General features: G+C 51.4%; 2 protein-coding genes and 1 long non-coding RNA gene across 5 annotated transcripts; 2 read left to right on the top strand and 1 right to left on the bottom strand.

Annotated features, from left to right (window-relative positions):
* Positions 1–8,267, bottom strand: PCK2 (phosphoenolpyruvate carboxykinase 2, mitochondrial). Of its 2 annotated transcripts, XM_086322492.1 has the most exons (10): positions 8,143–8,267; positions 5,864–6,109; positions 5,052–5,236; positions 4,762–4,965; positions 4,228–4,415; positions 3,753–3,915; positions 3,267–3,485; positions 1,269–1,406; positions 884–979; positions 1–647 (listed from the first exon to the last, which is right to left on the bottom strand). In XM_086322492.1, the coding sequence occupies exons 1-10, from the start codon at positions 8,169–8,171 to the stop codon at positions 193–195; spliced, it is 1,923 nt and encodes a 640-aa protein (XP_086178618.1). In that variant the 5' UTR covers positions 8,172–8,267; the 3' UTR covers positions 1–192. The 2 variants fall into 2 exon arrangements, with proteins under 2 accessions (XP_086178618.1, XP_086178619.1); XM_086322493.1 differs by lacking the exon at positions 5,052–5,236.
* Positions 7,072–10,090, top strand: LOC147365164 (uncharacterized). Of its 2 annotated transcripts, none has more exons than XR_015135214.1 (2): positions 7,072–7,554; positions 9,189–10,090. It is a non-coding gene; the product is annotated as an uncharacterized LOC147365164 (long non-coding RNA). The 2 variants fall into 2 exon arrangements; XR_015135215.1 differs by lacking the exon at positions 7,072–7,554 and adding an exon at positions 7,938–8,109.
* An 11,378-nt stretch (positions 10,091–21,468) lies between these two features.
* On the top strand, positions 21,469–24,173 carry NRL (neural retina leucine zipper). The gene is made up of 2 exons (XM_086322484.1): positions 21,469–21,871; positions 22,757–24,173. The coding sequence occupies exons 1-2, from the start codon at positions 21,491–21,493 to the stop codon at positions 23,162–23,164; spliced, it is 789 nt and encodes a 262-aa protein (XP_086178610.1). The 5' UTR covers positions 21,469–21,490; the 3' UTR covers positions 23,165–24,173.
* The last annotated feature ends 212 nt before the right edge of the window (positions 24,174–24,385 follow it).

The following is a 24,385-nucleotide window of genomic DNA, read 5'->3' as shown; positions in this document are numbered from 1 at the left end:
TGTTATATAAATGAGCATTTCATTATTAGGCAGCATGTGGGGAAAGCTCTGGGGCCTGATCCCATAGCACCCAGAGGATGAGAGTGTTGTTAAGTTGCTCATAGTTTCTGCAAGCCTAGTGGCTTACTTATTCCAGGGGAGTTGGAGTAGGGGTGGGGGGTGCTGTGCCCCCTCGCTAGCTGAAGGCTTAGGTCACATTCTGCGCACACGTCCCTCCAAGGCCTCCAGTTCAGCCAGCACTTCCTTGGGCAGATCCTGGTTGACCTGTTCTGTCAGATAGCTCCGAATGTCACGAACCTCCTGTTGCCAAAAGTCCTTGGGGAGGGAGAACAACTGGGTGGTGTCAATGGCTCCCAGGCTGCTGAGATCCAAGGCGCCTTCCTTAGGCACCAGCCCAATGGGTGTCTCCCGGGCACTCTCCTCCCCGTCGAGCCGTCGGCAGATCCAGTCTAGCACCCGGGCATTCTCTCCAAAGCCTGGCCACAGGAAGCGGCCTGCCTCGTCGCGCCGGAACCAGTTGACGTGGAAGATGCGGGGCAGCTGGACCCCCTTGCGCCCCTCCATGCTCAGCCAGTGTTCAAGGTAGCGCCCAAAGTTGTAGCCGAAAAACGGCCGCATGGCAAATGGGTCATGCATGATGACCTTCCCTGGGGAGGGGAGCAGGATGGGTAAGGAATCTCCTTTCTTACTGGAGAAAAGTATCCTGCCTCCAGCTGGAGGAAGCTGTGAAATGTTGGTGGTACTGGAATATCCTTAAGGCAGGGCTAGGGGAAGGGAGTGGGGAAAAGATACACCTGGAAGGGGTGGGCAGGAGGAAGGTCTGGCTCAGGGAGGGAGAGAAGAGGCAAGGTGGGCACAGGAGTGAAGCAGGGAGGGCACTCACCTTTGTGTTCAGCCGCTGCAGTGGCCTCGGAGCGCATGGCACTGCCCACAAACACCCCGTGGCGCCAGTTGAAGGCCTCATATACCAGGGGGACTCCTGGGACACCAGGGCACACGGTCACAGGCAGCCCTTATCTTTGCACCATCACTCTATCCCTTCTGGTGATCTCAGCTCCTACTGTCTCCTAGGACCTCCACTGTGGATTTTCAAACCCCATGCCGCCCGCCTCCACCTTGATTCTCCAGGTGGGGGCGCTCTACAGGCAGACAGCTGTAGTTAGCAATCCAGGTTGAGGCCCTCTGAGCTTTAAATACAAGAGGGAGGTGTGCCCTGATAGGGAGCCTGACTCTTAACCCAGAAGGCACAGAGCCTACATGATGTTTACCTTTGGGTCTACGGCCTCCAAAGATGATGGCGTCAATGGGGACTCCCTCTGGGGCCTCCCAGGCGGGGTCTATGATGGGGCACTGGCGAGCCGGGGCACAAAAGCGAGAGTTGGGATGCGCACAGGGCTCCTTGTCACCTGGCAGAGCAAATACAAATACTATCACTTCCAAGGGCATGTCCACTCCCAACACATATACCTTTGCAGGCACTCTTGCACAATTTCTTTTTGCCTCATCAGCTCCCTGCAACCTTGAGTTGGAGGTTGGTAGGGAGAAGGGAGCCAGAACATCTCCCCTGAAGATCAAGTTATTTATCCATGATGGTGCTGCCAACTGAGTTATGGGAGAAAAGAATGGGAGAGGAACTGGGGTTTAGCAGGATATTAATGTTTATGCTAAGTTACAGAACTTGGCCAGTGCTCAAGGGAATGGGGTTAAATACTGTCGTAGAGTTATAATAGAAATTTTGCCCCAGAAACTCTTCTTTTATGAGATTATTATTTAAATAAACACTCAAACCTAAAGCAAAAACTGAGACTGTCAGGTCAGTATTTCAGATAACTGACTTTCCATCAGCAAATGGCGGAAGACAGAATTTCCTGAGTTATCAAAATGCAAACAGGAACTAATTTTAAAGCTAGCAGTATTTTGGTAATTTCCCTGGGTCTGCTTAGACCCTGCTGGAGTGACAGGGCTTGAAGAACTCAGTTGAGGACGTAACCTGGACAGTGGTAACCTGAGGAGACCATTTTAGGCCCCTTCAGATGCATGGAGAGGAGTTGGGACCAACAGTGGCATATGTATAAAGCCCCATCATGGGGGCCCTGAATGGGCACAGTGCTTTCTCTGCTAGAAGTTGCTGCTCAAACCTGGGGGGCAAGGGAGTCACAGACCCAGTGTACCCTGCCCTCCTCCAGCCCCAGCTCCTGCCTCCACTCTCATATAAGCACCATCCCTTACACTTCTCTCTGGCACTTTCATCCCCAGTTCAGGACCTAGCTCAGGGTATTATTCTGAGAATTGAAGCTGGTACAACACGTCCTAGTAATACCCCTGAATCCAGAGATGATGAAAGGGTTGGGCAACTAGCCTGTGGGGAAATATGAAAGTTTCTTGGATTTCTCAGTTGGGTGGGAAGGCTGAGGAGGGCTTAATGATGGTGTTAGAGAAAATGAAGGATGATTAGATGAAGAGGGTGACTGCTAAGCCAGCCTGGAAAACTTGAATGTAAGCTTCAGTGACCACAGGCCACCCTCCCCTGCTAAGCTCTTCTTTGCTCCCAACCCTAGATCTCGGCTCTCTAAATGCCAAAGGCCACTAAAAGCTGAAGGTCCAGAGTGCAGGGCTGGGGGAAGGGGAGGGCGGCAGGGCACTGGAGAGTAATGACAGGGTTGAGAAACTAGCTTCCAGGAGAGGCTAAAGAGCTGGTCTAACTTCGTTTGAAAGGACTGGGGTGAATATGTTGGAAGAGCAGGGGAAAGTTAACCATACTGACCTTTAGCCAATGATTATTTTAGGGGGGTGGTGGTGGGGACCCATGGGAGGGGAGGGCCAGGCTTCCTCCTTCCTAATGGGTCAACTTTATGGATTGTGCTTTGAGTCCAATTCTTTCTGTAATAATTTCCAAGACAGCCCTTCCCCTTTAAAAACATTCAGCTTATATTAATTGAGAATTTACTATGTATTCAGCACTATGTTGAACCTTTTACATGCATTATTTAATTTAATCCTCCAATACCTTGTGAGCTAGGTACTGTAATAACTACCCCCATTCAAGTGATGGGGACCCTGAAGCTCAGGAGGTTTTAGCAACTCAGTCAGGCCACAGAGCCAATGCTTGGTGGAGCTGGGATGTGACTTGAGATCTTGCTTAGGGTTAGAAAACAGAACATTCATAACTCCCTGTGCCTCCCAGAGTTCCTGGGAGGTGGCTGCAGGTTGAGGAAAACTTTACATCAACAAGGTGCTGAGCCCCGGGTCTGACTAACCCCTCATACCAGGTTTCCAGGGTTTGCCTAGCCAGGAGGTCACGGTGATGCCAGGTGGAAGAGGCTGATCAATGCCCTCCCAATACACGCCGCCATCGCTGGTCTCAGCCACGTTGGTGAAAATGGTGTTACTCTGGATTGTGGCCATAGCATTGGGGTTGGTGGTGGCAGAGGTGCCAGGGGCCACCCCAAAGAAGCCATTCTCAGGGTTGATGGCCCGGAGTCGACCTGTCGAGAGGAGAAGTGAAAAAAAGGAAGGACTAACCAGGAAGAGTTGAGAGGCTCAGTCTTGGAAGGTCTTGCTCAGCTCCTCCCTGCCCTGAGCTAGACCCTAGATCTGAGGGGAAAGGCTCTGCATCTCCAGGGTAGGGGGCTGCCAGGAGGCAGGGGGGGTGGGGCGGTCGTTCAGGAAAATGTTCTCACTGACAAAGTTCACCCTGAGCAGTGAGGGGAGCGTCGAACCAGAACCCAGAGTATGATCTGAGGGCCTCTCACCATCACTGTCAAACCTCATCCAGGCGATGTCATCCCCCACACACTCCACTTTCCAGCCTGGCAGTGCCGGCCGCATCATGGCCAGGTTTGTCTTGCCACAAGCACTGGGGAAGGCGGCTGCCACATAGCGCTTCTTCCCCGATGGATTGGTGATACCTAGGATCTGCGAGTTGGGGAGAGAGAGGACAAGGAAGAGAGCACCAGACAGAGGTCAGGAATGGTCTGCCTGGGAAGGACAGTTAGGGGTCGACAGGGAGGACCAAGGTTTATTCACTAATTGGGTACACCGCCTGGCCATGGGGCCTGGGGTGGCAGCAAGGGGAAGCCCCCCAACAGTCAGCAGCTTCAGGCCAAAACTTCAGGCATTTGGGCTGAGTCCTTGGCCTCCAGTCTGGCAGTGGAGAGGCGAGGCTGAGGCTGACTGGTCAGGCCCTGCCCCTGGCCTGCCCCCCTCAGATCCTCACCAGGCCCTCACCAGCATGTGCTCCGCCAGCCAGCCCTCATCCCGGGCCAGCCGAGAGGCGATGCGAAGGGCAAAGCACTTCTTGCCCAGCAGGGAGTTGCCACCATAGCCGCTGCCGAAGGAGATGATCTCCCGCTGGTCAGGCACGTGGCCAATCAGGGTTTTCTCTGGATTGCATGGCCACTGGCTCACCGGCTCCCCTGGGGACAATGGATTCATGGGGCTGCTGGCAAGGGCATCAGGCATCAGGGTGTTGGGGGCTGGAGGGATTGGGGTTGGCAGGAAAGACACTGGGAGCAGTGGTGTTGTCAATGGGTGGCTAAAACCTCCTACCTCATGACACCTGTCAGCTCCTGTGCCCCTATTCTTGGATAATTCTTCTCAATCTTGTGCAAATGACATTGTCACCACAGACTCACTCCCAGCCCACTCCTGCTCTAGAACATGGGACTTCACTATCTCACTAATCAGGATGGCTAGGATGTGGGGTTCCCTCTGAATACAAGCTGGCCTCTGTGTCCTCCCCTGGGCAGAGCAGGTGCTCACCTTGCCCAGTCAAGGGTTGGCCCACAGAGTGAAGACACTTGACAAAGTCGCCATCTCCCAGGGCCTGAAGCACAGGTGTCCCCAACCGAGTCATAATCCGCATGCTTGCCACCACGTAGGCAGAGTCCGTGAGCTGCACTCCGATGCGGGACAGCGGGGAGCCCACGGGACCCATGCTGAACGGAATCACGTACATGGTTCGGCCTATGGAGGAAAACGCCCCCTGGATGAAGGGTTCCAACCTGTTGATACCTTCAGTGCCCCTGCATCTGTGTCCCTGCCCTGATTACCCTGCATGCAGCCTGGAAACCTCTCATCCACAGCTTGCTGGAACTCAGCTGGGGACATCCAGTTGCCCAGCTGCCCACGGGCCCCACCAGCCGGGAGTGGCACCGTGTCCCGTTGAGAAGGAGTTACAATCACCGTCTTGCTCTCTACTCGTGCCACATCCTTGGGGTCTGTGCGGGCCAGCCAGCTGGGGGAGAGCGGATATCAAGAAGATAGTGGCCAGCAGACTGCCCTCACCCCAGACCCACTCTTTCACGTCCAGCTTTGTCTCCAGGTCTTCTGTTGGCCTTATTTTTTCCCATCCATTTGCATCTCAGTTCTTGCCCCAGATTTTTTTTTTTTTGATTTTTGGATCTTAGTTTGCGGCATGCCAAGCACATGGGCTCAGTAGTTGCAGTGTGTGGGTTTAGTTGCTCTGCACCATGTGGGATCTTAGTTCCTGGACCAGGGATCAAACTCACGTCCTCTGCTTTGCAAGGCAGATTCTTAACCACTGGACCACCAGGGAAATTCTCTCCCCAAGATTTTGTCCCAATCTAAGGGGTAGTTCCCTTGGCCCCCAGCCCTCTAATGGCCTGTGCCCTGGCAGAAACTCCCTGAATTTGTTAAGTAAAAAAAAAAAAAAGTAAAGGCTTTTATTTGTATCAACTTAACATAAAAAACCACAATAATTTCTGATGGTTTCCCTCAAAGCTCCATTCTGCTTATTCCATTGGCATGGTCTATTTAAAATTGGATTTTGTCTCGGTAAACCCAAAGTGGCCTCGTCCAAGGAGCTGCCCCCATTTCACAGGTTGCTGGGCTCAGGACTTACCAATTGTTGTACTTCGGGAGTTTTCGGATGAGTCCCTGCTGTTCCAGCAGGGCCAGTGTGGCAGTGTTCTCCGCCTCGGTCCCATCACAGATGTGGATGCCCTCTGGGTGGCACAGGCGGGCACTGTGCTCCACAAAGTCTCGAACCTTAGCAGGCAGTTGGCCCAGATCTCCGCTGAGGACTCGCAGCGTCTGGATGCTACACCGTGACGCCCAACCCCAGGGGCTCAGCCTGTGCCAGCTAAGCCTGCAAGAGAAGAAACAGAGAGGTAATGGGCCAGGTGTTCTCATGGAAGATGGGCAAGTCAAGGGTACAGAGGGCTGGGCCTCTAAAGACGAGCTAAAGTCTGTCTGGGTATAGGCACCACGAAGAAGTCAGACTAAGTGAAGGAGATGGGTTCAGGCCATGTGTATTTTGTGGCCTTTATGAGGCTTAGTGAGGGTGTCTCCTGATTAGCAAGGGACAGGTATCACCAAATGAGCATAAAGGCACATGTCTGGCAATATGGAAGTATATGTTTAGGCATGCTGATGTTATTGTAGGCTTGGCTCATGCCCATGATTTACTATGTCTGGTCAATGTCTGGAAATGAGCAGGTGTCCTGTGGCCCAAATGTCAATAAATTGTGCCCAGGTGACAGCTTCATGTGTCTGGTGTTCTTTTCATTCTCAAATATAGTTTTGCATGCTGGAAGACTGTGAAAGCTTCAAGCAGAGGACCAGGTCTGTGACATGGTTAAGTCCCAGTTTTCTCAATTTGGGCCCTTGCACAAAGAGTGGGTGATCGAATCTCAGGGTTCCAGGCATTGTTTCTGTGGCTGCCCAGCAGCCCAAGAAGGATTGCATAAAATGTTGCCACTGGGTAGGTAGGTATTTTCAAACTGTGTGGAAGGCTGACTGTCAGGGAATATCACTGGCTGGGCTGCATGCCCCAATTCTTAGAACAGAGCCCCTGGAATCTGTCCCTTCACACCCCTAGGAGAGGGAAAAGTAGGGTCTGCTCTGATTGGCCTGGACCCAAGGTGGAGTGATCCAGAAAGGCCAAGAAAGGGAAGTTACCCTCCTCCTATGCCAGGGCCTTGCCCACCAGAAACTGTACCCCACACGCCCAGTACTGCATGACCCTGTCCCTCCCTTGGCTCTCTTTCCTAGAACACAAATTGCCTAGAGCTTTGGCGGTGGGGTGGAGCATTAGACTCCAGGGTGCTCAGACTCACAGGGAAGAAGCCTGGGGAGGAGAGGACACTCAGGCTGTGCCTGGAAGCTGGGTGGCTTCACTGGGCAGGGCAGGGTGGAGACCTAGTGTGGCCCTAGGGGCAGAGGAGGAAGCCTTCTGGGACCTGTTCTGTTCTGCCTCTGAGAGTTTCCCCCAAGCATTAATTTTAAAGGCATTCAGCCTTGGGGAGAACCTCTCTCTGTGGGGAGGCTGCCTCTGGGAGTCTCCTGTGAAGCTCCCCCTGCTCTTCTCCAGTCTCTGGAGTGGGACCTTATCCTTTTTCTCTGCTCCAGAGACCACCCACAATGGCTGGCCTAGTGGAACCAGCTGTGGGAGAGACAGCGGGTCGGCTCAGACTCTGAGACAAAAGCTGAGAAGGGAGACTACAGAAGGAAGACAGAAAGCTGTGAAAAGGGGGTGACGATAGACAGGCAGGGCCTGGGGGTTCGTCCTGGACAGGGGATGAAGCCAGCCAGGTAAGAATGAAGGCAACTTAGTCCCTACCTCTACCATGCCTTCCTCCTTCTTGGGACCCCAGACTCCTCTAGCTGTGCAGGGCTCCCCGCCAGATTCCCATCCGGGGAAGGCCGGGGAATGGCTGTTTACCTTCTACCTTCTTTAGGGAGCTCTGAGCTCAGTCCCCAGGGGGTTCGTGCATCCTTGACCCCAGGGCCCTACTTTTCCTCACTGCAACCTGTGGAACCATTCACATCTGTACCAAGCAAAGGAGGAGATATGGGGATTCGGCCCCGCGAGGGCGAGAGAGGAGGGGAAAGGAAGTTCTGAGAGTGGCAGATACAGACGGTGTGGTCAGGGACCGGCAAAGCAGGGAGAGGGAGGAGGGGACGGAAACCGAGACACCCGGAGCGGCTGAGGCCGCCCCGATCTCCGGCGTGACGCACGACCCGAGAGGACGAGATCCAGACACAGTCGCCACCTGCCCGCCTCCTCCTCTCGGATGCAAAACCAGGCTGAGCGGGACGAGCAGGACAACGCATATGGCAGCCCTGAGCGGGCGAGCGCGGCGGAAAGTGAGGGTCGGCCCCGGTCTGGGGGTCACTCACCGCAGGCCGGGGCGGTACACAGAGGCCATGGCACCTGCGCTGGGGCTGCGGGGTGGCCGCGAGAACCGAGCGGAGCCGGGGAGATAAGGAAGGCGGGGAACGAGGGAGCAGCGCCGAGAGCGGGAGCTCAGGCTAGGCGGGAGGCGCTTAAAAAGGAGGCGGGCCGGCACAGGGGCGGGACCCAGCAGCGCCGGCGAGACCCTCTCTCCGCCCCCGTGCTACCCGCGGGTCCGCCCAGCCGCGGCCCCAGCCGCTGCATCCTAGCCCCCAAACCCTTGTCTCCCATTGGAGGATTGGTTCCTCTCCTCGGCTCCCCTCCCCGAAGCCCCGCCCCACCGGTCCGCCTTGCCCACTGCACATGATGTAATTTTGAGGACTCTTGCTCCTGGGAAATAGCGACTGTCAGGCACCGTGGCAAACAAGCCAAGAGTTAGGGGCGAGGCCAGGGGCTGAACCCACGGGAAGCTGGAGGTTTAGAAGCCGGGGGCTGGGGCTTTGCCTTTCCCTTTCCTCCCGGGGCTTGGGCACTCTGGGCCCAGGCTCTTCTGTTGTCCAGGACTCTAATATCATGGTTCCCTCAGTCCCCAGCTCCCAAACCCCTGTTTCTTCTCCCAGAGATGAGGATTCTTCTCTGCCCTACCATGGTGGTAATGTCTCTCCACCCCAGAATCTCTTCTTTGGGGCTCTGGGCTGATCATTCCCTCCACATTCCCCTGAAGAACGCATCTGCCCCAACCAACCATCAAGTCCTCTGGTAATTTCTCAAGTTATGTCTCCATCCAGACATCTGTCTTCAGCTTGAGGCCCTAGGTATTATCCCAAATGCCATAGCATCTCAAACTCAACATGGCTATGGTAAGCCAGCATCCATTCCTTATTTCTGTTAATAGCACCCTGATGTTCCTTTGGGGAACCACCTCCTCAAACTCTGTGGTCCTGTAGGCCTCTTGGGGGTGGGCTCTGAGCTTGGCCAAATTGTGTGTTCTTTACTCTGGCCATAGCCAGTGGAAATGTTCAGGAATGGGTATGGTGTCTCTCTCTCTCAGGCTTATTCTGTCAGCTTTCAAAATGGGCTCCCTGTCTGCTGGGGTTGCTGGACTGGAGGAACCTAAGCCTGATGCTGCTGGGTGTCAGCTTGGCCCTTCAAAGGAGAAACCTGCCTGAGATGGAAGTCAGTCTAGAGGAAGCAGGCCGACGGACGGAGAGCAACAGATTCCTGATTCGAGAGTTCAATTCAGTTCATTTCAGTCGCTCAGTTGTGTCCGACTCTTTGCGACCCCATGAATCGCAGCACACCAGGCCTCCCTGTCCATCACCAACTCCCGGAGTTCACTCAGACTCACGTCCATCGAGTCAGTGATGCCATCCAGCCATCTCATCCTCTGTCATCCTCTTCTCCTCCTGCCCCCAATCCCTCCCAGCATCAGCATCTTTTCCAATGAGTCAACTCTTCGCATGAGGTGGCCAAAGTACTGGAGTTTCAGCTTCAGCATCATTCCCTCCAAAGAAATCCCAGGGCTGATCTTCAGAATGGACTGGTTGGATCTCCTTGCAGTCTAAGGGACTCTTGGTGAACCCAGGCTGCATCCTGGACTCAACCTCATGTGTATGTATTTGGGACAATTTCTTCCAGTCCCTACATCCAAACTCTGTCTATAGCCACTCCACTGCAAGCATCTGCCTCTTTGTGCCTGCTCTCTGGCCTAAAGATGTGCACACTGGTGGTGTCACAACCACCCTTTCAAAGTGATGCTGAAAGCCCAGCTTGTCTGTACACTGGTGCCGAATCTAATCTTGGCAACAGAGTTTTGGGTGAAGTAGGAAAGAATTAACTGTATTACTTTGCCAGGCAAAGGAGGCTACAGTGGGTTAATGCCCTTAAAACTGTGTGTCCCAATTTGGAGAAGATAGTGAGAAATTTTATAATAATTGTTCAAAGAGAGCATGATCAATTTGTGGATGTTCTTCTGATAGGTTGGTGGTGAGGTAAGTAGAAGTCAGCATCATCAACGTTCATCATCAACTGGTACATGCTTGTGGATAGCATACCATCATTTGATAACTTCTCCCACCTGGAAAAGTTTTCAGAATTTGCAAAATAACTCAATGATATTATTATGTATATCAGTTGCTAGGGAAACAGGACCTTGCCCCATAGTTGCCCTTAACTGTCTCCCTGGTCTTGCATCCCTTCCCTTCCCCAAGCAGTTCAAGTTAACAACTGCTTGAATCTGTCCATTGGAGCTCAGGGAAGGTCATGGAGGCTGAATGAGGGCTGTTTCCTATAATCAAAGAAATGGGGGACACAGAAAGTCTTTGCACCTAGGAGCCCCACGGAGCCTAGCTTGATATCAATAGGTCATCATCTCTTCTGCTCTCATGGTTCCCTATCAGCAAATGGAACCACTATCTAGCCAGTTGCCCCAGAGGAACCTGAATCAGTCTGGACTCTTCCTTCCTTATCTTCCACAGCCAATCAGACACCAGGACCTTTGGATTTGTACTTCACAATTAGCTCTCAAATCAGTGTCTGTCCACTTGACCCTTGCCTTAGTTCAAGGTTTATCTCTCACTTGGCTTCAGACAATAGCTTCCAAGCACCTGCTTGGCCTCCCACATCTCCAAATGCTACTCCCTCTCCCTCCCACTAAGTTCTTCTCCGAACTTTGCACATAAGTGCACTTTGGAAAATTAAGAGAGAAGGATAGTGTTTATTGTATGGCCACTAGGTGCCAGGCTCTGAACCAGCAGTTTTACACGCATGTGTGTGCTTGTTCAGACATGTCTGACTCTTTGCGACCCCAGGGCTGTAGCCCGCCAGGCTCCTCTGTCCGTGGGATTTCCCAGGTGAGAATACTAGAGTGGGTTGCCATCTCCTCCTCCAGGGGAATCTTCCCGGCCCAGGGATGGAACCTGCATCTTCTGGGTCTCCCGCACTGGCAGGCAGATTCTTCACTGCTGAACCGCTGGGGAAGTTCTTTACATGCACAGCCTCATTCCATTTCACAACAACTCTGTTTCATCGATGTGGCCACTGAGGCTTAGAGTTTAAGCCATTTTTTCAAAGTCACACAGCTGATCAGCAGGAGAAACAGAATCTGAATCCAAGTTTTTCTTTTTTTTTGAATCCAAGTTTTTCTCACTCTAGTTACCAAGTTGGTTTTTTTCCCCTGCGATTCTATATTGTCTCTGATTTATCATTAAGAAAAAAAAAATGAGATCATAGCATTCTTAGGCTTAAAATTCCTTGAAGGCTTCCTACCACATGACAACTGATGTCTTTCATAATCTGGCTTCTGTTTATCCAGTGGTATCACCTCCCGCTCCTTACTTGCTGTCTTCTCTCCTATATGCCAAACTCTGCAGTTTCCAGAGCACACCTGGGAATCCTTTCTGCCTTTCAGGTTTAAATTAAACATCACCTCCCGTGTGAAGGTCTGTGTGCCCCTTAGAATTAACATCTCTCTCATCTGTGTTAGCTCTATACTGTGTGCATACCTATATCTTTGAATTAATTGTACTTTATTATAGTTGTTTTTGTGTCTCTATAATCCCTGGGCCTTCTTTTAGCCTGACCCACAAGATGGTCCAGTGTCAGAGGAACACCACCAGGGGGCAGGGCAAGCCCTGGCTTGGTCTGCATTTTCTGTTCCCCAGGGCCCTCTGGTTCACCCCATGGATGTCTCACAGAACCTCTGCAGTAGATACTAGGACTGTGGCCCAGATCCCCACTTTAGAATCACAGCACTTATTGAAACTGAGTGGGTCCCTGTGGGACCCTCCCAGATACAAATCCTTTTTGTGTCCCCAGTTTCTTATTTGGAGGAAAAAGGCTTTAGCTTCCTAGACCTTCCCTGAGTACCAAAGGGCAGATTCAGGGAGGAGAGATAATGCAAAAACAGAGGAGGAGCAGTCCAGAAAGGATAGTGTGGCTATAAAGCAGGGTCCTGGTTCCTCCTCAAGGGATATCAGTTCAGCTCAGTTCAGTTCAGTTGTTCAGTCATGTCCGACTCAGTGACCCCATGGAGTGCAGCACGCCAGGCCTCCCTGTCCATCACCAACTCCTGGAGTTTACTCAAACTCATGTCCATTGAGTCAGTGATGCCATCCAACCATTTCATCCTCTGTCATCCCCTTCTCTTGCCTTCAGTCTTTCCCAGCATCAGGGTCTTTTCAAATTAGTCAGTTCTTTGCATCAGGTGGCCAAAGTATTGGAGTTTCAGCTTCAGCATCAGTCCTTCCAATGAATATTCAGGACTGATTTCCTTTAGGATGGACTGGTTGGATCTCCTTGCAGTCCAAGGGACTCTCAAGAGTCTTCCCCAACACCACAGTTCAAAAGCATCAATTCTTCTGCACTCAGCCTTTTTTATAGTCCAACTCTCACATCCATACATGACTACTGGAAAAACCATAGCTTTGACTAGACAGACCTTTGTTGGCAAAGTAATGTCTCTGCTTTTGAATATGCTGTCTAGGTTGGTCATAACTTTCCTTCCAAGGAGTAAGCGTCTTTTAATTTCATGGCTGCAGTCACCATCTGCAGTGATTTTGGAGCCTCCCAAAATAAAGTCTCTCACTGTTTCCACTGTTTCCCCATCTATTTGCCATAAAGTGATTATGCCAAAGCCTTTGACTGTGTGGATCACAATAAACTGCAGAAAATTCTGAAAGAGATGGGAATACCAGACCACCTGATCTGCCTCTTGAGAGATTTGTATGCAGGTCAGGAAGCAACAGTTAGAACTGGACATGGAACAACAGACTGGTTCCAAATAGGAAAAGGAGTACGTCAAGGCTGTATATTGTCACCCTGTTTATTTAACCTATATGCAGAGTACATCATGAGAAATGCTGGACTGGAAGAAACACAAGCTGGAATCAAGATTGCCGGGAGAAATATCAATAACCTCAGATATGCAGATGACACCACCCTTATGACAGAAAGTGAAGAGGAACTAAAAAGCCTCTTGATGAAAGTGAAAGAGGAAAGTGAAAAAGTTGGCTTAAAGCTCAACATTGAGAAAACAAAGATCATGGCATCCGGTCCCATCACTTCATGGGAAATACATGGGGAAACAGTGGAAACAGTGTCAGACTTTATTTTTCTGGGCTCCAAAATCACTGCAGATGGTGACTGCAGCCATGAAATTAAAAGACTCTTACTCCTTGGAAGGAAAGTTATGACCAACCTAGACAGCATATTCAAAAGCAGAGACATTACTTTGCCAACAAAGGTTCGTCTAGTCAAGGCTATGGTTTTTCCTGTGGTCATGTATGGATGTGAGAGTTGGACTGTGAAGAAGGCTGAGTGCAGAAGAATTGATGCTTTTGAACTGTGGTGTTGGAGATGACTCTTGAGAGTCCCTTGGACTGCAAGAAGATCCAACTAGTCCATTCTGAAGGAGATCAGCCCTGGGATTTCTTTGGAAGGAATGATGCTAAAACTGAAACTCCAGTACTTTGGCCACCTCATGTGAAGCATTCACTCATTGGAAAAGACTCTGATGCTGCGAGGGATTGGGGGCAGGAGGAGAAGGGAATGACAGAGGATGAGATGGCTGGATGGCATCACTGACTCAATGGACGTGAGTCTGAGTGAACTCCGGGAGGGGTGATGGACAGGGAGGCCTGGCGTGCTGGGATTCACGGGGTCGCAAAGAGTTGGATGCGACTGAGCCACTGATCTGATCTGATCTGATCTGATGGAACCAGATGCAATGATCTTAGTTTTCTGAATGTTGAGTTTTAAGCCAACTATTTCACTCTCCTCTTTCACTTTCACAAGAGGCTCTTTAGTTCTTCTTTGCTTTCTGTCATAAGGGTGGTGTCATCTGCATATCTGAGGTTATTGTAATTTCTCCCTGCAATCTTGATTCCAGCTTGTGCTTCATCCAGCCCAGCGTTTCTCATGATGTACTTTACACATAAGTTAAATAAGCAGGGTGACAATATACAGCCTTGATGTACTCCTTTCCCAATTTGGAACCAGTCTGTTGTTCCATGTCCAGTTCTAACTGTTGCTTCCTGACCTGCATACAGATTTCTCAAGAGGCAGGTCAGGTGGTCTGGTATTCCCATCTCTTTAAGAATTTTCCACAGTTTGTTGCGATCCACACAGTCAAAGGCTTTGGCATAGTCAACTCAACAACACAAGTGAACAACCTCAAGGGATATATATAAAAATACCTTTGAGTTCTTCTGCAGCAACTGAGGCCCCCACCCAGGTTATTGTTCAGTTGCTAAGGTGTGTCGACTCTTTGCGATCCCATAAACTGCAGCAGACAGGCTTCCCTGTCCTTCATTATCTTCCTAAGTTTGTCCACCCAGGTGGAGAATGGTAACTTCAGGCTGAGCACACGATCCCTGGAACACAGCCCTGTTACCTCACCAGCAAGCAGTCAGAAGAAAAAATTCACACACCCTAAAGGCCCTACCCCAGATTTTGTCTATAAAATCTTCTTCCAGAAACCCACTGGGGTTTCTGAGCACGAGCCACACTTTCTCCTTGCTTGGCCCTGCAGTAAACCTTTCTCTGCTCCAAACTCCCACATTTCAGTTGGGCCTCACTGTGCTTCATGGGGTATGCAAACTTGCATTTAGTAACAGGTGCAGGGTGTGACCAGCCTTGTCTTACTCTGCATTTTCTGCTCCCCAGGGCCCTCTGGATCTCCCCTTGGATGTCTCACAGATCCCCCGTTGTGGGTGCTGTGGCATGCTGCCCAGATCCTTCAGGATCCTGTCTCAGCTGCTGAGTGTTGGCTGCTGATAGTGAAGAGCTGAGCACTTCCCTGGGTACCACCTATGGCTGAAGGGAGCTGTCTTGCCAAATGTGCATGCCTCTTTCCTGGGGCAGCCTGTGTCCAATGGCTGATTGGTTCAGGGGTCCAGAGTCCCAGCCCCTTTCTCTCAATTGAGGACACTCTGAAGTTTCATCCTAGCTCCAGAGCTCCTATAGGGTCAGCTGAAGCCTCTGTTTCAGCCATAATGCTCTTCAGCTCTTCTCTCTATCCAATGCTGCTTCCCTCACAGACTCTGAAAATCCTCCCATCAAACCACCTGTACACAAGTTTCCATCTTGGAGTTGTTATTTTTTTTTTCCAGCTTAAGATATCTCCCCAACTCAACTTGGATACTGCATTAACCCCCTAATCTGACTCTTGATTCCATTTTGGCCATCCTTCACAGTAGATCTGAAGTGGTCTTTTAAACACAACCTGATCATTCCACATCCTTGCTGAAAATCCTTTAGTAGCTTCTCATTGTTCTTAAGGGCTTCCCCCGTGGCACAGAGGTAAAGAATCCACCTGCAATGCAGGAGCCGCAGAAGACGTGAGTTCGATCCCTGGGTTGGGAAGATCCCCTGGAGGAGGAAATGGCAACCCACTACAGTATTCTCCCCTGGAGAATCCCATGAACAGAGGAGCCTGGTGGGCTACAGTTCAGAGGGTCTCAAAGAGTTGGACATGACTGAAGCGACTCAGCATGTTCTTTTTAAAGTCCATATCCTAAACTTGGCCTACAAGTCTCTGCATGATCCAGCCCCACCCTCACCTATCACCATGCTTCCCACTTTGCTTGGTTTTTGCTTTTTGGCTAGTTTTTTTTTCAGTTTCATGCATTTTTTTTTTTTTTTCAATTTCATGTATGTGTCTACCTCTTCCCTGCCCAGAGCCCTTGCATAGATTATTCCTGTGACTTGGAATCCCCATCTTCTCCACCCCTCCAGACACAGTCCCTTTTTACTCCCCTGACTAGTCTCAGTTTAATGTGACTTCCTTAGGCTAGTTGTTGCTGCAATGCCACTGCCTCCCCTGCCCCCACATTAGATTAGGTTCCCATGAAATAAAGTCTCATAGGTCCCTGCCCTTCTCTTGCATAGCACACATCTTCATATAATGAATTATTTTTACGTAGGCCCATCCCTAACTAGAGGCTCTAAATATTTGAAATGTATGACTTAAACAAGCTAACAACTATTAAACAAATATTCTATTCTTCTACCTTGACAAATACACACATAATGGTCTGGAATTTGAATTCAAATTTGGATTTTGTTTGGAATTCTCAGGATTCCACAGCAGAATGTGGTATTGTGGGGGAAGGCATCTCTTTGGATCCACTTCTTTTCCCACCTCTGACACCATCTTCTACCACAAGGGGACTCCTTTGCATGCATGTAGACCTTCCTGTCTACACAGCCCAATTCTGTCCACAGTCTCCTGCCAATAGCCACTCCTTGGCCACCCCCTGGGTCTAAGGATGTGTATCTGAGTAGTGTGATCTACCCTTGGGAGGGCAAACCCAGGAAAGAGGTCCATGTGGGCCCTAGAAGTGGGCTTGGGGCCCTTTGCACAGAGAATTCCTAAGTATGTGGAGTATAGTCCAGAAGGCACTTGGGGTATGGGCAGGGGAGGCCTGGACTCCTCGCTGCAAGGGACATAGCCAGAAGAGGGCCAGAGAGATGCCTTCCAAAACACAGGGCCCAGGGCAGGGGCTATTCCTACCTGGGCCCAAGGGCAATAAACTGACATTTCCCTGGTTCATCAGTCTGTAAGCTTCACAAAGATGGGGCTGGTGATGGTCTGATTTACTGAGGGTCCCTAGTGCCCAGCATATTGTTTGGTGCAGAGTAGGTGTTTAATCAATATTTGTCAAATGAATGAATGTATGAGAGGTAAACCAAGAAGAGGTCTGAGGATTTGGATGCATTACTGATGATCTAGATTGTACAGGTTGTACAGGACTGCAAAACGGGGGGTGCAGGACAGAAGAGAAGGGCAGGGAACCCCAGATCACTGGCTCTGTCTCCCTTCCTCTCCTTCCTCTTTGTTCCCTGCCCCACTCCTCCAGGACCTTTGCCTACCTAGGCTCCCTCCACATGGTCTAGCATCCCTCTGTCTGTATCCTTTTACCTTTAGTTCCTTTGTCTACTGCTCTTTTTCTGTGGCCCGACCATCAATTTGTCTGTTATGAATTTGTTTCTAGTTCTTGGTTGCCAGTCTTACCTTCCTCTCTCCCTTCTTCTGCCACTTTTACTCTTCTAGCCCCTTGTTCCCATCACCTTTTACTCCCTCTTGATCCCCTCTTGGAAACTTTCTTCTCTCTTTTAGTTCCCCATGGCCCTTCACCCAACTCTGCGTTTTGCCCATGTTCCTCTGTCTCCTTCAATCCAGATTGCTGGGGAGCCCCTGACTTGTTCTGTCCTCTCGCCCAAGTCTATACTTACTGCCTCCTTAGCTAAGTCTTCCTGCCTCCCTTCCTCTGTTTTGTCCTTCCCAGAGTCCACCTGGTTTCATCTTTCTCATCCCCATTTCCCTGTCCCTGCTTGTCCTTGAGCCAGACAGTCTCAGCATGTAGCCCCCTCCTGCCAAGAAAACCTATGAAGCACCTTGTGGGTCCTTGCTGGCTACTGCAGGTTCTTCCCTCTGTGCCCTTAGTCCTTTCCCCTGGCCCAGCCCTCACCCCCCAGACTCCTTTCCCTGGTCAGTGGTGCCTGGTCTGAGCCCCGAGCGGCTCAACTTGCCTGAGCTTGTTTAGTCTGACTCCTTTAGCCCGTTAGAGGCTTAGCCCTCCCACCTCTCCTCTGAGCGCTCCAGTAAACAAGAGGATCAGTGCAGACCTGACAGCTGCTGGGGGGCAAGTGTCTGGCTAGACCAGACCGGGCCTGCGAAAGGGGCTGCAGTCAACACTTGCTATTTCTTCTTCACAGGGAAATTCTGAGGCCTCTTTCCTGTGGATTTACCTTAGAACCCCATTCCATGGGCATATGTATGGGGTCCCTAGTCTCCATGGTTCCCATTCCCATTGTGTGGCCTTGTTCCCAGGCCTTGGGTTTTGTTTGTTTGTTTTTCTTTTGCAGCAATAACACTACATCCAGGCCATCACACCACTTGAATGATGACAATGGCTTCTGCTCCATAAAATGGAGGCCAAGTGTGGAAAGACAGGTGTCCTCTGATGGAATTCTTTATATGTATGTGTAGAGAGAGAGAGAGAGGAGAGACCACACCCACCCACCCACACACACACACACACACATACCCCAGAGAAAGCTGAGTTGACTACAGGTATTCTGTAGACCAGGGGTTCTACTTTAGTGTTCATCAAAATAACCTGGAGGACTTATAAAAACACAGAGTTTTGGGATCCTATCCCCAAAGCGTCTGATTTAGTAAGTTTGAGGTGATTCCAGAGAACTTGCATTTTTTAACAAGTTCCCAGATGGTGCTGCTGATCTGGGGACCCCAGTCTGAGAACCGCTGTCTTCCGAATCCTAATCCACCAGCTCTTAACCTAACTCCAAAGGCTGGGACCCAGTTAATTTTTATAATTGATGATCCCTGGGGCTGATGGACACCCAGGTTTCTCTTTGGGTGGGGAAAGAAGACCTGTTAACCCCATGGAGTGTTTGGATGTCCTTAGAAATTAGAGAATAGCCTTTAACTCCTGGAGTTCTATTCTAGTACAGACTCTATTTAAACAGCTTCAGACAGGTTTAAACATCTCCTTGGCTAATACCTAGTATCCCTGTTCCAACTTCTACATGGGGATGATAGCTCTAAGAGGTGTTAGGGGATTAGGCTGAAAATGTAGGTCACCCCCCAGCCATCTGGGAACCAGGAGGAGTGAGAGAGGAAGAGAGCGGTTCAGAGACACACAAGGAAAAGGTGAGGGGAAGCAGAGGGCAAATGAGGGCAGTTTCAAAAGTGCCTTGGATGGATTGATGGTGATTGGATTTCAGTGTCCCGAGGTGGCCCGGAAGGAAAGAAGGAGCAGGGCTCCTCATTTCCCCCATGCTCCTGCTCCCAAGCTGCCTGTCCTGGGGCTGGGTCCCCAGCAATGAGAGAGGCTGGGAATAGATTAGGCAGGTCCTGAAGGGTTGTTTATCTTTCTGATGCCATAACTGTGAGGGGCATGAGGTGGGAGTGAGGTAGGCAGCAGAAATGTAAGGATTCCTGAAAACAGGAAACAGATTCAACAGGCCAGGTGAGAGTGGGTTTGGGAGAATTCATACTCCCCTAAAATACCCACAAGGCATGGCAGAGCCGTGAAGGCTAAGCGTGCTGGAAGCTTGTCTGGCCCTCTTTTCCAGTCCCAGGCTTTCAGTCGCCAAGGGCTGAGGGTTGTGTCTGCATGAGGTTGCCGATGGGGGCCAACATGGCACTCTGTACTGGGGAACGGGGAACAGTGAGTTGGACCATCTGTGATATGCTTTGTTGGGGAAGATGCCCCCTTCCCTTCCTTGAGACCAGGCAGACTTGTCCTCTCATTTCCTGCAACCCCCCAGGTCAACGAGATATGCAAATGATCCCCTCACCTCATTGGCTGGAGGCCTGAGAACCATGGATGACCTAAGAGAGCTGGCCCTTTAAGAGTGCCCAGTGGGCTCTGTGCCCACAGCCCCTTGTTCTGAGCACAGAGGTGCCAGGCCCTGCTCAATGGGGCCTCCATTCTCTGGGGAAGCTGTGCCTGCCTGGCTCTGACATTTGACCAATCATCTCTGCCACTCCTAAAGTGAGTATGTCTGAGGCCTCCCTGAGTGCCAGGCCTCTCACCTAGAGCCCCCTCCTCCAACACCTGCTATCAGCTTTTTGTTGGGCTTTTTGTTTTCTGTTTTCAGGAATCTTCACATTTCTGCCCCCTGCTCTACTCCCACCTCAACTGGCTTTAGGTCCCTCACTGCTATCACATCAGAAAGAAAAACAGCCCTCCTCACTTATGTTTTCATCCAACTCTATCTGGACACCTCTCTCTGTGTCTCACCTTCTCTCTGTAAAAGATAATTCCTTCAATGTGTGTTTTTGTTCCCATCCCCTCTACCCTCTCAAGGGTGAGGAGCTCAATAGATATGGCAACACCTGGGACAGGAAGAGAGAGAGGCCTTGTCCTTCCTCCTGCCTCTCTGGGCAGAACCTGGGGGCCTGAGATGTGGTTGGAAAGCAGCTACCTAGGTTTGAGGCAGGAAGATGGAGCCAAACTCTAAACCCTGGGGCTAAGTGTGTGTGTTAGTTGCTCAGTCGTGTCCGACTCTGCAACTCCATGGACTGTAGCCTGCCAGGCTTCTCTGTCCATACAATTCTCCAGGCAAGAACACTGGAGTGGATTGCCATTCCCTTTTCCAGAGGATCTTCCTGACCCAGGGATTGAACCCTGGTCTCCTGCATTGCAGGCAGATTCTTTATTGTTTGAGTTATAGGGAAGTCCCTGCCTTGTCCCTCCTGGGGCTGTTGGAACTGGGAGCTGGGCTCAAGCTTGGGACTTCCAGGCTGGGAAGTCTCTCCAAGGTCACCTAGCCAGAGGTGCCTCAGGTGGGCACATGCTCTGTGGTTGATAACGGAGAGGAGGGTTCCTGGGTGACACAAGTTTGGGATTCAACTCTGTTGAAGTTGAGCAGATGGCTTACTGAAGGACTTCTCAGATGACTATGTTGCTTGTGCTCTGTGAACCTGCAAGAGGTGAGGATTGGAGGTAGCATTTCTCAAAATGATCTGAGCATAGACCCCCTCCTTGGCTATTTCTCAGACTTCATGTTTTGCAGAACAGTCTTTGAGAATTGTTAAAGTCTAACTATCTTCCTTGAACAGAAGGGGAAACTGGGGTCAGAAGGGGAAGGTGACCTGTTCAAGTTCACATGTCTTAGGTCCTGGATGGAAGGAGGAAAACTAATCTTGGTTGGTTTTCCTTGGAGAGATTGGCCTTGAGGAAAGATGGTCACCACTCTGTCCTGATCTTTTTAGAATTGATTCTGGGAACTTTTTTCCTTGAAGAGTCTCTTGCTCCTTGATTAATCCATAGAATGAATGTGCACTGAGGGTCTTCTACATGCAAGGTGTTGGCCTGGGTGTTCTGAGAGAGGGAGGTATTACAGCATGTGATCCAGCTATATTAAAATCCACAGCATATGTGCCTTGCCAATGCCCTAAAATATACACATTCTCTGTCACAGTTAATTAAGCAACATTTTTTTAATTGCTTGGAAATGAAATGATGCCTCTTGAGATGACAGAGACATTCAGCATGTCCCAGCACTAAAGTTGGGAGTGCTGCCATATTCTTCTTGTTTTTCATAGATCCCAGAGGCACCAGCAGGCTGGAGGTTGTGCTATCCCCTTTCTCATTCAGGCTTTAAGTGGCTTGGCCCCTGGTCAGGAGCCCCTCCACCTAAGAAGTTGTTTCTTAGCCTGGAGGCGACTATGCAGGGAACAGACTGTGCCATCACCCCAGCTTTCCAGAATTCTGTCTCCATGGCACTTGGGCTTTGGGGGAGGAGACTGGCAGGAAGTCTCCAGGTGCTCTGAACCTGTCTTCTTCTTTGCAGGTGCACCCCTCTGAATCCAGCCCCAGAATGGCACTGCCTCCCAGTCCCCTGGCCATGGAATATGTCAATGACTTTGACCTGATGAAGTTTGAGGTAAAGCGAGAACCCTCAGAGGGGCGATCTGGCCCCCCGACAGCCTCTCTGGGCTCCACACCCTACAGCTCAGTGCCTCCTTCACCCACCTTCAGTGAGCCAGGCATGGTGGGGGCTACCGAGGGCACCCGGCCAGGCCTGGAGGAGCTGTACTGGCTGGCCACCCTGCAACAGCAGCTGGGGGCTGGGGAGGTGCTGGGGCTAAGTCCTGAGGAGGCTGTGGAGCTGCTGCAGGGTCAGAGCCCAGTCCCCGTTGAAGGGTCCCATGCCTACTACCCAGGGAGCCCAGAGGAGACAGGAGCCCAGCATGCCCAGGTGAGTGGTCAGTGAGAGGGTCAGAGGAGGGGGCAGGGTGAGAGGGGAGGCCAACCCAGAGAGGAAGGAGAGTCCCTGGAGAGGCTTACCAGTTTGGGAAAGGAACAAAGGACAGAGGAAGGGAAGTACCTTTAGAAGATATCAGATAAAGAAAACCATTGTTCTGCACCCCCCACCCCTAAATAGAGAGAAATGAGTAGGCTCAACCAGGAGGAAAAGGGAGAAGACAAGGTTAGAAGAGGACCAACTGAAAGGGGAGAGTTGAGAGTTAAAGGGCATCAGGAATGATTGATTATGGGCAGGTATATAGATACTGAGTTTGTGGAAACCAGGAAAGGGTTGTGCATGGAATGGAGTGGAGTTGAGACTGTAGGAACCAGAATGAAGTTGGCCTTTTTAAGACTCGGTGCTTCCCCGGCACCCAACCTTCTCAGGAAGGATTGGGACTCATCCTATTAATCATAGACAGATGGGGGCGTTGAGGGCATTAAGATATAATCCAAATCCTTTGAGGGTCACAGGGTTGAGGAGCGAGGTGTGTTGGAGGACAGGGGAGCGAGGTGTGTTGGAGGGGCAGGGTTTGTCTGCCCTGGGACACACATAGGCCAGGAGCCCCGCTCAAGACCCCGCAAAGGCAGTGTGGGGTTCGGGTGCGCGATTGGCTTGCCCGAAGGTGGGTGGGAAACGCGGGGACCACCCAAAGGGGTCGAAGACCCTTGGTGATGGTGGAGGGCGTGTTGGGACCTGGAACAGGATCTAGGCTGCAGGATAGATTCAGGGGAAGGCGCATGTTTAGGTAAAGGTGGGAGCCGAGGGCGAGGCCACCGGAGCGTGGAGCCAGGCGGGAACCGGCGGTCACCGGCGCCCCGCCGTTTCTCTCTGCAGCTGGCGGAGCGGTTTTCCGACGCGGCGCTGGTGTCGATGTCTGTGCGGGAGCTAAACCGACAGCTGCGGGGCTGCGGGCGCGACGAGGCGCTGCGGCTGAAGCAGAGGCGCCGCACGCTGAAGAACCGCGGGTACGCGCAGGCCTGTCGCTCCAAGCGACTGCAACAGCGGCGGGGGCTGGAGGCGGAGCGCGCCCGCCTGGCCACCCAGCTGGACGCGCTGCGGGCCGAAGTGGCCCGCCTGGCTAGGGAACGCGACCTCTACAAGGCTCGCTGTGAACTGCTGGCCCCGAGCGGCCTGGGGCCAGAGGCCACGCCCACTTCTTCCTCTGAGCCCCTGGCCACCGAGTGGTGGAGTAGGTGGGCGGGCGGTGCACACCACCCCGGAGGCGCCTGCACCATTCACTAGACGGTTACTGAACGCCTTCTGGTGCCAGACACTCCTTTGGATGACCACACAAGTATCCCCAAACTTCCTGGACCCTCAAGGCATGCTCTGAGATTAGATGCTGGTTGTTTCCTGGGAGAGGGGTCCCCTTCCCTCATGCAGGACGTGCACAGAAACCCTTCACTTTCTGCCCCACTCTATAGGACCGGGTCACTGAAATCTGCGGGGGTCAGTGCCAGGCATTGTGTAGGGGGCGGGCCGCAAGGAGGTGTGGATGACGTACAGTGAATGGGAGGTGAGGGAGTCCTGCTGCTCCCAGATCAGTTTAGATTTTAATACAAGGCTTTCAACCTGTAGTGCAGTAAGGTGGTAATTAGCAATGAGGCTGTGTTTTCATTCCAGGGCTTGTAACCTCCCCATTTTAGGACAACTGCATTTTCAAGATTTCAATTCCCATTATCAAGACAGACCAGAAACTTGATTCAAGAGGCTTTTGTCCTAGCTAATCCCATGGCCTCCAAGGTCTAGAGCAGCAAAGGCCAGAGGAGCTCCAGGGGTGGTAGGTGTGGTCTGGGAGAGGACCCTGAGCAGGAGTCTGAAAACCTGGGTGCTAGTCTCAGCTCTGCCACAGGATACCTCTGGCATCTTGAGCAAATCACTGGCTCCCTGGGTTTTGACGATCTCATCTAATGCTCACTTGATTGGATGACTTCTAACACCTTTCCAGTTCTGGCCTCTCCATAGTGTGGAACCCCTAGAGACCTAGGGGTCTCCCTGAGAATCCCTCAACTCAGCCTCATTAAAGGGACTTCCTGCCCTGTTCCAGCTTCCTGACTGCAGCCTAGGCCCTGGATGAGACCATGCACTGGTTCTGGGTTGCTCCCTCCATGCTGCCTTGACCTCCAGACCTGCATAGGTTGCCCCTGCTCCCTTCTGCCTCTCTGAGGGCTGAGGTGAGACTTTCCCCAGCCTGACAAGGAGCTGAGAGACTGCAGCTTTTGTGAATTAAACTTGAAGTCTAGGCACAACCGTATGCTATTGGCTAGATGTTCTTGTGATTTAAGAAGTGTTTATTCTATATCCTTGCTCCAGGCCTATGTAAGTGTGTGTGTGCATATGTGTGTGTGAGAGAGAGAGAGAATGAGAGAGAGAGATACAAAGTGTGGTGTGGGGGAAGAGACTGGATAGCCCCCACCTGGGCTGAGTGGAGCATCACAGTTCTAAGGCCCAATGGAAATGGGG

This window comes from Bos grunniens, chromosome 10, assembly GCF_055505025.1.
Source record: "Bos grunniens cultivar Pamir isolate PY7600 chromosome 10, Bosgru_T2T1.0, whole genome shotgun sequence".
Classification (NCBI taxonomy): domain Eukaryota; kingdom Metazoa; phylum Chordata; class Mammalia; order Artiodactyla; family Bovidae; genus Bos; species Bos grunniens.
Note: the sequence above shows the minus strand (reverse complement) of the source record. Positions and strands in the feature narration are given on the sequence as shown.